The 17,069-nt window shown below is 37.3% G+C and overlaps 1 protein-coding gene and 1 pseudogene across 1 annotated transcript; both read right to left on the reverse strand.

Annotated features, from left to right (window-relative positions):
- Window positions 1-13,002: 13,002 nt before the first annotated feature.
- Window positions 13,003-16,020, reverse strand: LOC112007150 (rab escort protein 1-like). The gene is made up of 4 exons (XM_065777480.1): window positions 15,435-16,020; window positions 15,084-15,330; window positions 14,905-14,980; window positions 13,003-14,227 (listed from the first exon to the last, which is right to left on the reverse strand). Exons 1-4 carry the CDS (start codon window positions 15,477-15,479, stop codon window positions 13,999-14,001), a joined length of 597 nt encoding a protein of 198 aa, XP_065633552.1. The 5' UTR covers window positions 15,480-16,020; the 3' UTR covers window positions 13,003-13,998.
- Window positions 16,021-16,115: 95 nt separating this feature from the next.
- LOC136069201 (rab escort protein 1-like) lies at window positions 16,116-16,810 on the reverse strand (annotated as a pseudogene).
- Between the last annotated feature and the right edge of the window lie 259 nt (window positions 16,811-17,069).

A 17,069-nucleotide genomic window follows, 5' to 3' on the forward strand; every position in this document is an offset into this window, starting at 1 on the left:
GTTTCGGGAATGGTGACCTGAAAATCAACCGGTGGGGTTTTTGCCATTAGGGTTTTCCCCATTCGTAAACAAATCACCGTGTTATTTATTTTCCGCTGCATATTTAGTTGTTGGTGATTTGTTTGTGCTTCCATAAAATTGCATGATTAATTGATTAATTAATTACTTGGCTAAATTAATTAATTAGGGTTAATCACAAGGGGTCATTCAGATTGTGACCAATCAAGTGGTATCAGAGCAGGCACACTCTGATTAGGATTTAATCTTTGCTGTGTTGATCCATTGACCCCTGTTGTCATGGCTATAACTGGTTTAAAAAGATCCTTGTTTTCAAATACATCTTGTTTTTCTAATCACTATTTGTTTGAGTGTCTCAGAAAACACAAGTCTAAAAGTTATTTGAATTCCTTTACAATGAATAATGGAAAGGATCTCAGTTTGGCTAAAAGGAAACTAGACTGTCTCAGAGTAAAAATGTGCAAAGGAGTTCACCTGAGAAGAGAAAAAGTTAAAGGCCTAGCTCATCAAAGGCAGTTGAGTGAAAGAACCATTCCCTTTGATCTGTCATCCAAGCATGAAGTGTGTTTCATGATGAAGTCTGCCTTCAAAGTAATGGATACATGTCTATGGTATCTTGACAGTGGTTGCTCAAGACATATAACTGGTGACCGATTTCTCTTCAAGATCTTTGAGCCAAAAAGGGGTGGCAATGTGACTTTTGGTGATGGAAGCAAGTCACAAATTAAGGGGAAAGGAATCATATCTTTACCAGGACTGCCAGACATCGCAAATGTTCTTTATGTAGAAGGTCTAAGGGTTAACCAATTGAGCATAAGTTAATATGTGATCAAGACTTCATGGTGCTATTCTCAAAGGGAAAGTGTCTTGTTATGAATGAGTCTGGAAAGAAGCTTATTAGTGGGGTTCGCACTCTAGAAAACTGCTATGGATTGGTTCCTGATGCCGATGTAGTGTGCAATAGCATTCGTTTGCCAAATGAAGAACTATGGCATCAACGAATAGGACATGCTAGTTACAAGCATCAATCCATTGTATCTAAGCATGAATCTGTCTTAGGAATAACAAAGCTTAGCAAAATGAACAATGTAGTGTGTGGACCATGTCAACTTGGGAAATAGACAAAAGCTAAGCATCCGAGCACTCAGACTTCAGCTACTTCCAGACCATTGGAGCTTTTACATTTAGATCTTATGGGTCCAACCAGAACCAAGTCTCTTGGTGGAAAAAGGTACATCATGGTTGTGGTAGACGACTTCACTAGATACACTTGGGTCATCTTACTCCGATCCAAGTTTGATGCTCCTGAGAACATTGAGGCTTTGTGCACAAGGCTGCAGAATGAGAAGAGCTTAAAGATTGATAGAATTCGAAGTTACCATGGCAAAGAATTTGAAAACTCCTACATGGAGTCTTTCTGCACAAGATCAGGTATATCTCAAGAGTTCTCTGCTCCTATTACTCCTCAGCAAAATGGTGTGGTAGAAAGAAAAGACAGAGTTATTCAAGAGATGGCCAGAGCCATGTTGCATAACAAAAATATGGCTCGAAACTTATGGGGAGAAGCCGTAAACACTGCCTGTCATACGGTTAATAGGGTGTACTTCAGACCCAGTACCAAAAAGACTCCCTATGAGTTGTGGAAAGGAAGAAAGCCAAATGTGAAGTATTTCAGGATATTTGGAAGCACTTGCTTCATCCTTAAGGATACAGAGAATGTGGGAAAATTTGACTCTCGAAGTGATGAAGGCATATTTCTGGGATACTCATCCACAAGCAGGGCTTATCATGAATACTCTGAAAGTAATGGAAACAATAAATGTGGTCATTGATGAGTCTTCAGATTCCAGCACTGAGAAAGGCATTGAGGAACTCTCTAAAGAAATTCTTCCTCTTGAGCCTAATGAAGTTCAAGACATTGTTGAATCAGAACCTATGTCTCCAAGTACTCCTAGTATTGTGGAAAACTCTACAGATGCTCCTACTTCACCGGATTCTGTGTCTCATGAAGAAAAAGGACCCTCCTTTAGAATCAAATTAAATCATCCTCCTGAAGATATTATGGGAAACATGAATGAACTCACATTAAGGAAACGTACAGTTAACAAATGTGTTGCTAACTTTGTGTCTTATTCCTGTTATTTGTCACAGGTTGAACCCAAGAAAATTGAGGAAGCACTACATGATGAAAGTTGGGTCGAAGTAATGCATGATGAACTAATCCAATTTCAGAGGAATGATGTTTGGACTCTAGTACCTAGACCAGAAGGTGAGCACATCATCGGTGCAAAGTGGATATTCCGCAACAAGACTGATGAAGAAGGCAATGTGATTCGCAACAAGGCCCATCTTGTAGCTCAAGGATACTCGCAAATGGAAGGAGTATACTATGATGAAACATTTGCCCCAGTTGCCCGAATGGAGTCAATCAGAATTCTGCTTGCCCTAGCATGTCAGCTGAATTTCAAACTCTATCAGATGGATGTAAAGACTGCCTTCTTGAATGGGTTACTCAGAGAGGATGTCTATGTGGCTCAACCAAAAGGATTCATTGATCCACACTTCCCGGATCATGTGCTATACCTTAAAAAGGTACTTTATGGGTTGAAGCAAGCTCCAAGAGCATGGTATGATAGACTCACACAATATCTGGTGTCACATGGGTTCACAAGAGGAAAGACTGATCAAACTCTCTTCATCAAAAGGGAAGACGATGAGTTGATAGTTGCTCAAGTCTATGTTAATGATATCATTTTTGGGTCGACTAAGGATGAATTTGCTCATGACTTCTCAAAACTCATGCAAGCCGAGTTCGAGATGAGCATGATTGGAGAACTGACTCACTTCCTAGGATTACAGATTCGTCAACAAGATTCAGGTATATTTCTTTCTCAATCTAAATATGCTAAAAATCTTGTGAAAAAGTTTGGTTTCGAATCTGCTAGTTCTATTAGAACCCCTATGAGCCCTAATGTGAAACTCACTGTAGACTTGTTAGGTAAGAGTGTTGACCCCTCTCTTTATAGAGGTATGATAGGTAGTCTTCTTTACCTCATTGCCAGTAGACCTGACATTAGTTACAGTGTTGGAGTGTGTGCTAGATATCAACCTAATCCCAAGGAATCCCACATGACTGCTTTAAAAAGAATCATAAAGTACGTCAATACCACTGCTGAGTTTGGTGTGTGGTATAGCAAGGACACTAATGGTGTCTTAGTTGGGTACTCTGATGTTGATTGGGCTGGTAATGTTGATGATAGAAAGAGTACTTTGGGGATGTTTTTATGTGGGTAATAATCTTGTCTCTTGGATGAGCAAAAAGCAGAACTCCATCTCATTATCCACTGCAAAAGCTGAATACATTACTGCTGGTAGTTGCTGCACACAACTCCTCTGGATGCAAAAACTCCTTCATGATTATGGTATTAGTCAAGAGCATCTCACTATCTATTGTGACAATACCAGTGCCATTAATCTCTCTCAGAACCCAATTCAACATTCTCGAACCAAACACATAGAGATTCGACATCACTTCATTAGGGAGCTTGTCGAAAATGGTACTCTCAATCTTGAATTTATTCACACTGATGATCAGAAGGCTGACCTGTTTACCAAACCTCTTGATAGCAAACGTTTTGAATTTCTTCGTCAAAACATTGGTGTCATCTCCATGGATTGATCTCCTTCTCTTGCCCCTCTTCTTCGTTCATATGCATCTAGTTTTTGCTTAACATGTTTTGTGTGTCTACTTTCAGTTTTATTTATTTTGTTTTTGGTAAAATAAAAAAAATTGAAAAATCAGAAAAATACAAAAACAATGTGTGTTCTGTGTACTTTGGTACTTATGTACCTTGGATGGCCAATGAAACAAAGTTTTCTAAACTTTGTATCTCTTGTAGCTTAGATGAGCATCTCTATGCACAACTAAGCAAGTGAGCTTTGTGGCTCTTATTTGTGATGAGTAAGATTAGGTTATCTCTTAAAACTTAACACTCATATCACTCTTTTTAATACTTCAAGAAACAATGTTTCAAGGTCAAGTGTTGAAGTCATCAAGTCTGTCCAAGAAAAAGCAAGCTGAAGTGCGAAGTTTTTAAAGCTCGACACCTGCTCGACAGCTACCTCGACACCTGCTATTTGTCGAGATTTAAAAATTCAAATTTCCAATATGATTTTCTTGGGATCCGTGAATATGTTTTTGGGCCTTCTTTTCTTCTAACCCTAAACATATAAAAGGATTATTTTAAGAGCCGTCAAGGGTGACACAAGTTGCATTATCATTTGTTAGGTTCTAAGGTCTTAGGATTTTATGTATTTAGAACTCTAATTTGTAATGTTGGCAAACCATGATCAAAACATTGTATGGTGTCTTCTTTAGACTTGCTCAAAGTTGGTTTAATATTGTAAAGTTGGAATCGAGTGGCTGCAGAAGTACTTGGGACTCTCGGCCTGGCTCGATCGATCGAATAATAGACTCGATCGATCGAAAATCGCACAGGTTGAATTTTCTGCAGAATTTCCAACTCAGCCCTACTTCATTAAATGTTTAGGGTTTTATGTTTTTACCCTAGGTATATAAATATTTTTTTTTTTTTTACTCACACAAAATTTAGACAAAAAGGTAAGATCAAAATAAAAACAATGCATATGAATAAATGCAAGATGCACAAAATGCATGAAGATATAACATGCAATGCATGAAGGGTCCCACAAAGATCAAAAGAATTAGATCAAGGACCAAAGAGCAAAAGCTCAACCATAGGAACTCTTCCTCATCCAAACAAAACGATTGTTTGGAATGAGTGTCTCAAGAGAAGTGAGATAAGGGTTGGAAGAATGAGAACCGGAGATGCACATAGTCAAGGAGTTAAGAGCATTAAACATTTTCTTTAACGACATGCTATTTTCACTTAAAATTGATTTACCAATTTTAGCATAACTTCCAAGAAGCTCAAGTTTCTCTTTTCTCTTAATTCTTTTAAGAGCATGAAACTTAGAGCAATGTGGTCTTAGATGACCAAAAGCACCACAATAGTGACAAACAATGTGTTTAGGTCCACTAGGCTTTTTGGGAATGGATCTAGCAACATGGTTTTGTTCTCTCTTCAACTTATGACATTGAGGTCTTATATGACCAATCACACCACAATGGTGGCAAGTTGGAACAAACTTAGATCCATCCAAAACTTTAGGTTGAGACCTAAATAGAGGCTTTGACTTAACAGCCTTTCTTTCCACCTTTTGATTTCTTTTATGTGGAGGAATGTACACCGATTTGTCCTTTGGGGTAGAACACACAATAGGCACAAAATCGAGTACCACAACATGATTGCAACAAATAATTTCATCCCTTTTAACAATAGGTTCAGCAATCAAATACTTGGCATGCATCTTAAGAGATTCATTTTCACATTTTAGCTCATCAACAAGTTTGTTAGACAAAACAAGTTTAGCATCCAAGGTCATATTCAAACATTCAAACTCTTTCAGCTTTTCAATAGAATTTTCAGCAAGTTTCTTATATTTTTCAACCAATTTGTTGGATTCATTGAGCTTAGCAATCAAATCATCATTTTCACAAAATAACTTGTTCAAATCCTTATTAAACTTCTTAGCCTTTTTCTTTAAGAGTTTGATGTTAGGAATATCAATAACATTCAAAGAATCATGTAACATAGCATCACAATCATGAGATTCACACTCATAAAGGCATTTTCACAAATACATGGCATGTTAAAATGAACACCAACCAAATCATACAAAGATGCATACAAAGCACAATCTATGGCAAATAAACACAAGGGGTCAAGGATCACACTTAGGTATTTAAACCACAATAAGTGTACCCGCTCTGATACCAATTGAAAGTTCAATATGTCTATAAAAACACCCTTGAACGTTTAGACTCCAAATTATAAAATATTCATTCAAGCTTATAATCAAACAATTAATGTGCGGAACATGAACATAGGCAAATCACAAAATTGATAACTAATCTAAGCCAAATATAAACACATTCACAGTAGTAAATATAAGATAAAGATAAAGGAAAGGAAGATGCAAACACATGGACAACACACGATGTGTTATCGAAGAGGAAACCGAAGTCCATGGCGTAAAACCTCTCCGCCGCCCTCCAAGTAGTAAATAATCCACTAAAGAATGTAGGTTAGATACATGAATAGCAAAAGACCCTCCAAGCCTAACCAACCCAAGTACCTAAGCTCTCCAAGCTTCTTACTCCAATGAGATTACGCCGAACCTATTTCTTCTTTAACTTCCCGGATTCTGCTACTATACCATAGCATCAACCAATGTATATTGGTTCCTTCCAAACTGCTTCCCTTAGCACCAAATAAACTTTCTCACAGACGTGGGTATGGTGAGATAAGGATTTGGTCAATGACCTTTCAAGGATGTGACAATGGAGAGGAAAAGAGTAGAGGAATTTGTAGAGTCTCTAAGATAAATATTAGGGATGAGGCAATCTTATTTTTCTCTAGGGTTTCTCTCACAAAATTCTCTCTAGAAGCTCTCTCAATTTAGTGGGTATAAGGGTCTATATATAGTGGTGTGTGTTTAAAATACGAAGAGTCAGTGTTTACCAAACAGGGTTGATTGGCGGCTTGACCTCGCGACTTGTCCAAGTCACGAGTTCAAGTCATGACGTAACAACCTAGCCAGCCTGAAACTTTTGTCCTGTAGTGCGACAGCTGGTGCAACCCTTCAGCTCCCCTGTGTGCATCTCACGTGCTAGCATTTGGCGACTTGCTAGTCGCGAGTCCTAGCCGCGACACTCTGCCTTCTTGCACAAACCTGAGCTTTTCTTCACATCTTTTCACACACTACCCTTACAATGATCCCACCTAAATATAGAGTTACTAAGTGCTAAATTAAAAGCAAATTGGCACGGAATAAAGCCAACAAGATGGTTGATAAATTTCAACCTTACAATTGTGATTGCACCTCTCAGGGTTTCCTACCATTTTATTTGGCCATTTAAAGAATGACTCATTCTTGATCTTCTCTAGAACTTGATGCGTCGGCTCACAGAACACAGTAATGACTGCTTGATGGTTTGCTGATCCTGACTGCCTAGCTAAATCCCTACGTGGTTTGTTATTGCTGAACTGATCCGACCTGAAATCCCTCCTCTCTTGAGGGATAACCTTGTCCTTTCCTTTCCCTTGCTACTGGTCTTCTTCAGCTCTTCTACACTTATCAATCCGATCCATGAGTTGACGCACGTTAGTGACGGGCTTACCAGTCAAGGATTTTCTTAAACCGTGCTTGGATGGAAGGCCGAGCTTAAAAGTACTAATGGCCACGTCGTTGAAATCACCTTCAATCTCATTGATTAGCTCCCAATATCTATCGGAGTATGTTTTAAGATTCTCGCCCTCTTGCATACTCAAGGATAGGAGGGAAGCCAACGATCGAGGAACTCTCTTGCAAGTCACGGACCAGGAACCAAATGCTTGAGTGAGCTCGTGGAAGGAGTTTATGGACTCCGCCTTTAGGCCATTGAACCACCTCATCGCGATGGGCCCAAGACTAGAAGGAAATACTTTGCACATCAAGACCTCGTCCTTAGAATAGACAGCCATTCTCTAGTTAAAATTGCTCATATGCTTGACAGGATCTGTCCATCCGTTGTAAATGGTGAATGTTGGCTGATGAAAACATCGGGGGAGTCTTGCCCCTTCAATCTTATGCGTGAAAGGTGACTTGGAGATTTGGTTTAAGGCTCAACTCATAGCATCGTTCCCTACGCCCCTATGTGGCGGGATTCTAAACTGTCACTCGCTATGATGTTCCTCTTCATAGGAGAAGGATTCACTGGGTGGAGTTTGAAACCTCTGCCTGTAACCAGTGTCTCTTCCATCATCATGTTAGGACATATATGTTTTAACTTGATTAAGAACATATGTCACTTAGTTATGTAAATTGGCTAATCCTTTGACAAAACGCACTCTACTTGTAATTGGGTAGTTCTAGGTGTTTTTAATACTTCAAGAAACAATGTTTCAAGGTCAAGTGTTGAAGTCATCAAGTCTGTCCAAGAAAAGCAAGCTGAAGTGCAAGGTTTTTAAACTCGACACCTCTCGATAGCTACCTCGACACCTGCTATCTGTCGAGATTTAAAATTCAGATTTCAATATGATTTTCTTGGGATCCTGAATATGTTTTTGGGCTTTCTTTTCTTCTAACCTAAACATATAAAAGATTATTTTAAAAGCCGTCAAGTGTGACACAAGTTGCTTTAGCATTGAGCAATCTCTGTTCAAGCAAATTGTGATCAAAGACGAATTCTTGACTTAGTTCATCTCCATCAAGAAGTTGCTGTGTATTTGCACCTAGGGTTTTGTAACCAACATCTTCCTGCTTATTCATCATAAAGGATGAACTGAAGAACTTTGCAGCCAACCATTCTTCCTAAGTTGGTGTTCTGAAGCCGTTACTTGGATCCGCGCATTGGTTAGTCACGTACTTGGGAGCCGTGCATCAAAGGTGGGAACTGTCGCTACAGAACAAGTCCAATTGGGTATTGGGTAAGGGTTCAACTGTAGGTTGGTAAGGTACTTGGGATTCCTTTACTTGTAACCGCTTGATTTGATAATAGTGGAGTTTCGGGAGTGGTGGCCTGAAAATCACCCGGTGGGGTTTTTGCCGTTAGGGTTTTCCCCATTTGTAAACAAATCACCGTGTTATTTATTTTCTGCTGCATATTTAGTTGTTGGTGATTTGTTTGTGCTTCCATAAAATTGCATGATTAATTGATTAATTAATTACTTGGCTAAAGTAATTAATTAGGGTTAATCACTAGGGGTCATTCAGATTGTGACCTAACAAAAAGGTGGGGTGTATAAGTGTGCATGTATGCTAAATTATTGCTAATACATATTATGGGGAAACAAATTAAGATTTTTACTGCTTCAAAGTGATAGCAAATGAGATTGAAGGCTTTGCTTTGATTAAGAAAATAGCCTATCATGACGGATATTAGTAACCCAAGGGTTGTTTCATCACTTCCTATGGTCTTATGGAAGATGTTATATTGTGACATTCTAGTACGTTAGCTGTATCCACTATTACTAGACACCCAAACAACTCATCAATCTAGATCCAAGTAAAGTTGAGAACTACCCTCTAATGTTTATCAAGGGATAATCACAGTTGTAGCGCGCGCACACACACACACAATAATTTATCAAATTAAGGTCAGTTGTAGCACAGGTTGTATATTCAAGGGATAATCATAGCTGCTAAAAAATAGTAATTGATGTAGCTCCCTTCACCAATATATAGAGTAGATCAGCAATAAAACATAAAGCTGTGACTTTGGTATTTCAAAAAGTAAAAATCCAGAAGAACAGAGGTCATGAAACAACAACATAAAGAGACACATGAAAGACTAAGAGTTTTGACTTACGAGGCACGGAAGTCAACACCAACAGACTTAGGAAGCTGTAGGAAGGTTCGAGAATGCAAATCAGTTGCAAAAACCATCTGCATGAAACAACAAACAAAAGTTAGAAAGAGTGACATAAATTGAAAATCAATTTTTTTTAATAACTTAAATTGAAGAAACTATTGTAATAACTTGATACCAATTATATATTTTGTGATATATTATAATAGAAATTTCAAAGAGATGGCTTATTGCAACAAATTTAACATTGCAATAACTAAAATATTAATTATTTTACAATCTATTGCAATGACAAATATGAAGCTGCAATAAATATATTATTACAATGATTTAATTCCAATTATTTTACAATATATTGTAAGAAAAAATATGAAAAAAAATAAATATTACAATAAATATACCGTTGCAATAATTTGAATCCAAATTATTTTTGTCAATTCTTTACAATCTATTGTAATAAAATTCATGAAATAATAGCCTATTGCTACAAAATATTTGAAGTAATAAATTGTTTATTGCAATAGCAAATATATTATTACATCAAAATTTTCATGAAAATATTTAAGGTTTATTGCAACAAAAATTTTTTGTAGCACAAACTTATTACCTCAAATTTTATTGCAACACTTTGCATAAACTATTGCAATGACTTCAATGTTATTGTAACGATTTTTTTATTTATTGTAATGACTTCAATGTTATTGCAACGATTTTTTTTTTTTGTTTATTGTGGGCCAGTACTACCACCATAAACATAATCGAAGGTGAAGTACTACGAACCAACTTGCACCTAATTTTGAACACCAAATTTCAAAATTCTAGCAATTCAATCATACACATATCATCAAATTCGATTAAAACTAATTTTAAAAAAATCAAGTACCTGAGGCAGAGGTTCACCATGAACCACTGAAATGCAATCCATACAACCAAGCTCGGTCGTAATCAAAGGCCTGATAATAACCACGACTCGTACGCATTTTAAACTCCTCGCTTTCGAATTCTTCATCACCAAAACCAAAGAGATTGTGAGAGATCAACGGGCGCATTTGTTGTACAGGAAGAGTTGAAGCGCCGTCGAGTTGGATTGGATATGAGTGCACCACCAATTTGAGGATGGATTGGAAGAGAAGAAGCTAGAGGCAACGCCGACGAGTTGGATTAGATGAGAAGAAGCGCCGCTAATTTGGGGTTGTAGGTGTGCCGCTGTCTGGTCCTTGTATGGTTTTAGCTGTCCGATTTGAGGGTTTTGTCTAGTGAGGCAAACGTGAGACAGAGCAAGCAAAGGTAGAGAAGCAAACGTGAGAGGAGAAAAGTTTGATGAATGTTGTAATTTTTTGTTTATATATAAAACCTATTTACTCGGTAACCAAAACCCATTAAAATTACATCAACAGCTAAGATCAAAACAATACTAAATGAAGGGTTCAGATTTAGGGGGTACCATACCCCCCTTTTTTTGGGGGGTATGGTAGAATGACCCTACTATTGATAGCTATTTTTCTATTTTGTTAACTCTTTAAAAATAATTTTAAGGATATTATTAGGTATAAAATGTAACTTTTCTTTAACTTTTCCTTTTTTTATTTTTTATTTTTTTTGTGTGTCACTTGTCCGTTGCCCAACTTCACTTGTCGCTATTATGTCGAACTACCAATCAACAAAGAAAAAACTAATCTCTACAACTTCAAACTCTATTCTCTCTCTTTATCTCTCTTATCTATATAATACAAGATAGAGAGTCACAAACACATAGTGACAAAGTCACAAAGCCAAAAAGCCCAAAAAAAAAAAAAAAAAACACCACAGGCAGCACAGATTCAATTCACAATCAGTCATTCACCAACATCAGTTTAGTTCATCACTCATTAGTAAAAAAACAAACATGAAACACCACAAATCCACAACGCACAAGCACAATTTCTATGAATCTCAGATTCTCAGATCAGATCACAAACATTATATATTTATTAGGTTTTGAAGGAAAAGATAAGAGTAAATACATGTGATGTGAGCGGTGGTGGCAAGTGGGTCTCGAGCAACTGGCAACGGCGGCAAGTGGGTCTCGCGTGGGCAGCGGCAAGTGGGTCTCGCTCTCGCAAGCGTCATGGCGTAGGTGTGGGCAGCAACGTCACGAGGTGGGTGAGTGGGTCTCCGTCTCTTTGAGTACTCTCTATCTCGCCTCTTAGTGCTCTCACTTTCCTTTCTTCTTTTTTTCTCTTTTTCTTCCTTCGTTTTTTGCTTTCTCCATTTGGTTTTAGACTGCTGAGAATTGAGTTTTTCTTTTTTTAGATTTACATGGGTCATGGGCTCCTGGGCTGGCCGAATGATGGGCTAGGGGTTCATGATTTTTGGGAGGGGGCCTGAGCTTTTTTTTTTTTTTTTTTTGGAGGGGGGGTGGGGCCCCCTTTGGCCCCCACCTGGGTTCGTCCCTGCTTCAGAGTGTTGAGGCTGATCAAAGGAGAGAGTGAGAAAATGAGAGCAACGGGCAGAAAGAGAAAATAAAAGGAATAAAAAAATAGAAGGAGTATTATTTTAATACGTGTAGGAATTAAAAAATTATTTTAAACTTTTAGCAAAGCTGAAGCGAAAAGTAGCTTTGTACAGAAGCTTGAAGCTTGGGCCCGTTTGGTAGAGGAGTTTGAGTAATGTTGTTTGGGTGTTTTTGATATACGTATGGATGAAAATGTGTGTGAAAATGTGTGTAACATTGTTTAAAATGTGAAAAGAGTGGTTCTAATCACTCTACCAAACAGGCCCTTTTGGCTTTACATATATTAATGTAGAGATTTTTTGTGTTTTGGTGAAGCTAAAATACATCGTGTACATTTGGATACTGTTTATTTTGCTAAAAATTGAAAACTTATTACTGAAAATACTATAGCAAAATATTTTTTATTACTATAAATTACTGTTCACCCATTTTTAGCACTTGAATAATTTTTTTTTTGAGAAATAAAAACAAATAAATAATAATAAGTATTATATTATGTCATTTTTTATTTCTTATAATACTATTCCTATTATTATATAATTACTGTTACAATCTACCAAACGTGCCCTTATAGGTGAAAATTTGTAATTATAAGACAGATATTATTAATCTATCACTTTTTTTTTGAGAATTTATTAATCTATTACCTTGGTAAAATGAGAAAAAGAAAAAAAGAAAAAAAAAATCGTACCAAACACCTCTCATATAAATTTTATTTTTTTCTTTTACCTTAATATAAATTTTGAGAAGTGTTATGTCTATAACATTTTTATAATACTTTCACAACAAATTAATCTTCTGCCATTTTTTTAGCTAAATAATCTCTAACCTTTTATCAAACCCTTCATACGTCACTCCATGAATCACATTAGTACGGGGCTCCCCACCATAATATAGATATAAATCAATTGAACTCATTACAAGCCTATTCAAAGTCCAATGAGTTTACTAAAAAAGTTAGTGACAAGTATAACACTTTTTTCTGAAATGAACTATAAAATATTGTCTCCAAGCAAATATAAACATTAAAGATAACATTGTATGGTCCACCAAGCACTTATAAACAATTTAATTTTTATTATCTCCAAGAAAATGAAAGGGCAGTATCTGCCTTTTTTAATATAATACTACAAAAATTTGTGAAAACATACGAGGCAGTAGATTGCTTAAACGTGAAGTTCTCTTTCTCAAGGCAATACACAGCACTTTAAGCCATCCACAATTCATAACTTTCCGAGCAGAGCACTGCTAAGATGGATAACACCATCTAGTCTAGTAAAGCACGTTAACTCTCTACACTAAACTCATTATCATCCTCAGGATTCTCATGTGAGACTGTTTCTGGAAAGAGTTCTTCATCAGGATACATCTTCTGAAATAGCTACCGAAGTACCAGAACCACCACCAAATTCTAGTCGGTAAGTCAACACGTGAAAATAAGCATAACCAATACCTCAATAGATTAGACCTATGACTTGACAACTGACAGAGAAAAATAGAGATCGATCATTAAAAAATAATCTATGAAAGAAATAGTGATCTGGTTATTCAATCATTCTGTTTCATATTTCCTCCCGAACAATTGTTGCATGGGAGATGACCCAAAACAGAGTAGTTTATGCCATGAAGGAAGATGTAGTGATGTGGAGAAGTACCACAATTCATACACAGTGAAACGAAACATTGAACTTTATGAAGGTCCAACAAAAGATGAAATACCTCAGACCAACAAGGGTTATGTCTTATCCAATAGGTTACCTATCCACATGTTTAATTTTATGTTATATTGGGAAAATTACACAAGCACTGATTCTTTCACCCTCAATCTCACACTCCATCTCATACTTGTGAGGGGAATAAGTGCCATTCAAGCTAGAACGCATTGGCTATCCTATTCCTATCCACATGTTTATGCCGTGTCCTCCCAAAGGGTAATCAAAAAGAGAGTTTCAAACTAATTTGGGGTTTGGGATTTTTTTGGGGTTGTGGAGGGGGGCAAAAGAAGAGCACTTTCAGTGTACAACCATAACATCATAATAGTACAAAATAGAGTCTAAAAATGGAAAAGTCCTGATGAGAAGATCACCATGGTAACCTCCTGAATATACAATGCTTTCCAGAGTACAGCGGGCTTTACTTCTGCTGAATTTTCACTGTGAACAGTTGTACTACTTTCAGAATGTGAGGACTTGGCTAGTGTGAGAAGAGAATCCATGGCAGCATTCAGTGAATTTATCCCTTGGTTGGCATCATGACACAAAGTACAAAAGTATAATACAAACCTGAAAGAGAGAAGGGAATAATGCCAAACGCATTTCAGGAAGGTAATGGGGACTAAGGGAATCCACATAAAATGCTAGTCACATGACATGGTAAAAAAGGAGTCAGTAACCACCATCAATAATATAGCCACTTTATAGCACACAGGTCTCTACAATTAGCACCAAGTATCTAACATCACACCAAATACCAACCTTTTTAAAATTAAAACAATGTAAAAATTGACATTCTTTCTAACTACATATCAATTTCACACAACCATCAACACCTTGAGAAAGAAGAACATGTTGTTCTTTTCTTTTCTTTTGCATTTTTTTTCTGTGGTGGTGGGGGGGAGAGGGGTAGGAAGCAGGATGTTGGCTGTGTAGATATTTCTAACTTTATTCAGCCCCTCATAGAATCAATTCATGTGTAGATATTTCTCCCATTGTAATTTTTTAGGCTGCTTCGTGCTTATTTACATAAAGTAGTCTCATTTCAATATTATTATTTTTACCTATCAAAAAATAAAATAAACCTTCATTCAATGCTCACTTGCAAAATCAGGATCCCATCAAAAATTAATTTAACTAGCAAACTGATTGTCTATCTTACATATGTGCAACAGAATCAAATTCTTTTAAGCAACAAATGACAACATTAAGAACTAGTAGTTATCTTCAAAAACTCATAAACTTACATGCCTGATGGACAAACAGCTAAATCGCTACCTATGTGGAGAGCTCGGATTGATGTAACCTGTTCAGGGTACAAAGCTAGAGGGAGGGGGGAAAAAGTCAGTCTCTCCTTCCCTTTTGATTTCTTATCCCCTCATTCATTCAACAAAAAACAGTAATAGCACTAGAAACTTGATCTTACATCTTGGAGGATATACCACCAGAAAATTTGATGTATCTGGCCTTAAGGAACTCCTTGTAATGCATATTCCCCGAGCAACTTTCCATTTTTCATCTTCTAGACCTAAAATTTGACGATTTTCTCTTGGAGAATCTGTTGGAGATGAAATTAATGGCAACGGAACTACAGAGGATGGATCCAGGATTAACTGGTAGCTGAATAAGTCTTGACCCGAAGATAATCTAACTCCTTTATAATGCCCAATACACTTAAAATTTCCAGGGAAAAGATGAATTTAAAAAAGATAGACATACTAAGGTCAAATAATTTTTTTCTAATGGACACATAAAAAGGAAAAAAAAAATTATGCACCTTGTCCATAAGTAGGGCAATCATTGGCATTCGCAGAACCTGCATATTAGAAGTTCATATGCAGATGAGTATCACAGCATGATAAAGTAAAAACAGAAATGCGTGTGTGTGTGTGGGAAACATAAGCAACCCTCTAGATGTTGGACTAAAATTCAATATTAACAAGAACAAAAAGGTGCAAGTCCAATAATCAGAAAGTAATCCAAAATGCTTGGAGCCAATAGCTTTTGTATTGTGGAAGAAGTAGGTTTTTCAAATTTGATTAAGAGGATAAGTTACAATTTGTGTTTTACTCCTCAAAGTATTCCAAAATGCTAGGCACCGGTTTTGGTATAGAGCATATTTTTTGTGCCTGTAATTCTAGATATAGTATTCCAATTTTTTGACAAATTTATTTAAAAGTAATTTTGGAAACTTATACCTTTCTAACCAAGAGACAAGACAATAAATAGTGTTCCCTTGAGAAGTTGGGTTTTTGAAACAATTTCAACGTTGTTGTATGATCTCCATATAGATTCCCAAATCACAAAAATTTTGTATTTCTCAAATTATCAAATGCATCAATAGAATTAGAAAATTTAACTGAAAAGCCGAAGAGCCTTAGAGCTCAAATGGCACCTTGTGGTGTTTCCGTTGAAATCTCCTAATAAGTTAACTGGATATTAAATTTCATCAAAAATTTCAAATGATAGTGTACGATTTAATCTTTAGAGGCAACCGCATTTTCTTCAAGAACTCGACGAAGGGGCCCTCCAAATCCTGCTCCGAAATCCTCTCATTCTCATTCTCACCACCACCCAAGTGTTGCTAAACAAGCTTGAAGAACCTCATCAACTGGTTCTTCTCCGTCAACCCCAAGCTCTTATCCTTGAATATCGCGGCCTTAGAGTCCGGCACGTTCGTCAATCTCCCACTCGCATCGCACACCAAGCTCAAATCGATGCATTTGAAGTCAATGTACTGGTTCGCCCCAGATTTCAGGATCAGATCGATGGACTTATCGTCGCAGAACAAAACCCTAGGTCTACACAAGTCGATGTTGAATTTTCTAGAATGTTCATCGTCGAGGATCTCAGGGACAAAAGAGGAAATTTCGACGTGGGAGTAGAGGGGCGAGGGGCGAGAGGTACGGGGGTGAAATCATGGCCGTTGGATGAGATGGAGGGAGGAGGGGCAGGATGGGAATTGAGGAAATTTGAGAGGTCGTGAAGAGAGAGAGATGCGTAGTGCAACCCGTAGGAAGAGTTCGGGTCAAGGTGGAGGACGGTTTTTCCGTTTGCGGAGGCGATTACGGATTCCAGTAGACCTGTGTTGATGACGATCGGGTCGAATTTGGTTGGTTCGATTGGAGGGTATGATGAAGCGTCTACGACCATGGTGGCGCGTGTAGTTGACTCGCTCGCTCGGTTGGGTTGGAAAATGCGGAGAAGAGGGAGGGAAGACTTCAAATTATGGAGTAAACAACTTTTGAGTTTTGACTAAAAAAGTCAATAGGCCCACAATTACAAAAAATAGCCCATTGGGTTAGAGAGTGGGCTGACCCATTTAGATCCCTGGGAACGAAAGAGAAGGAAAAGATAGAAACTTTAGTGTTGATGAAGTTGTGTACAATGCGATAAAGAAGGCCTTGTGCCA

The sequence above is a fragment of the Quercus suber genome, unplaced genomic scaffold (assembly GCF_002906115.3).
Source record: "Quercus suber isolate HL8 unplaced genomic scaffold, Cork oak 2.0 scaffold_156, whole genome shotgun sequence".
Classification (NCBI taxonomy): domain Eukaryota; kingdom Viridiplantae; phylum Streptophyta; class Magnoliopsida; order Fagales; family Fagaceae; genus Quercus; species Quercus suber.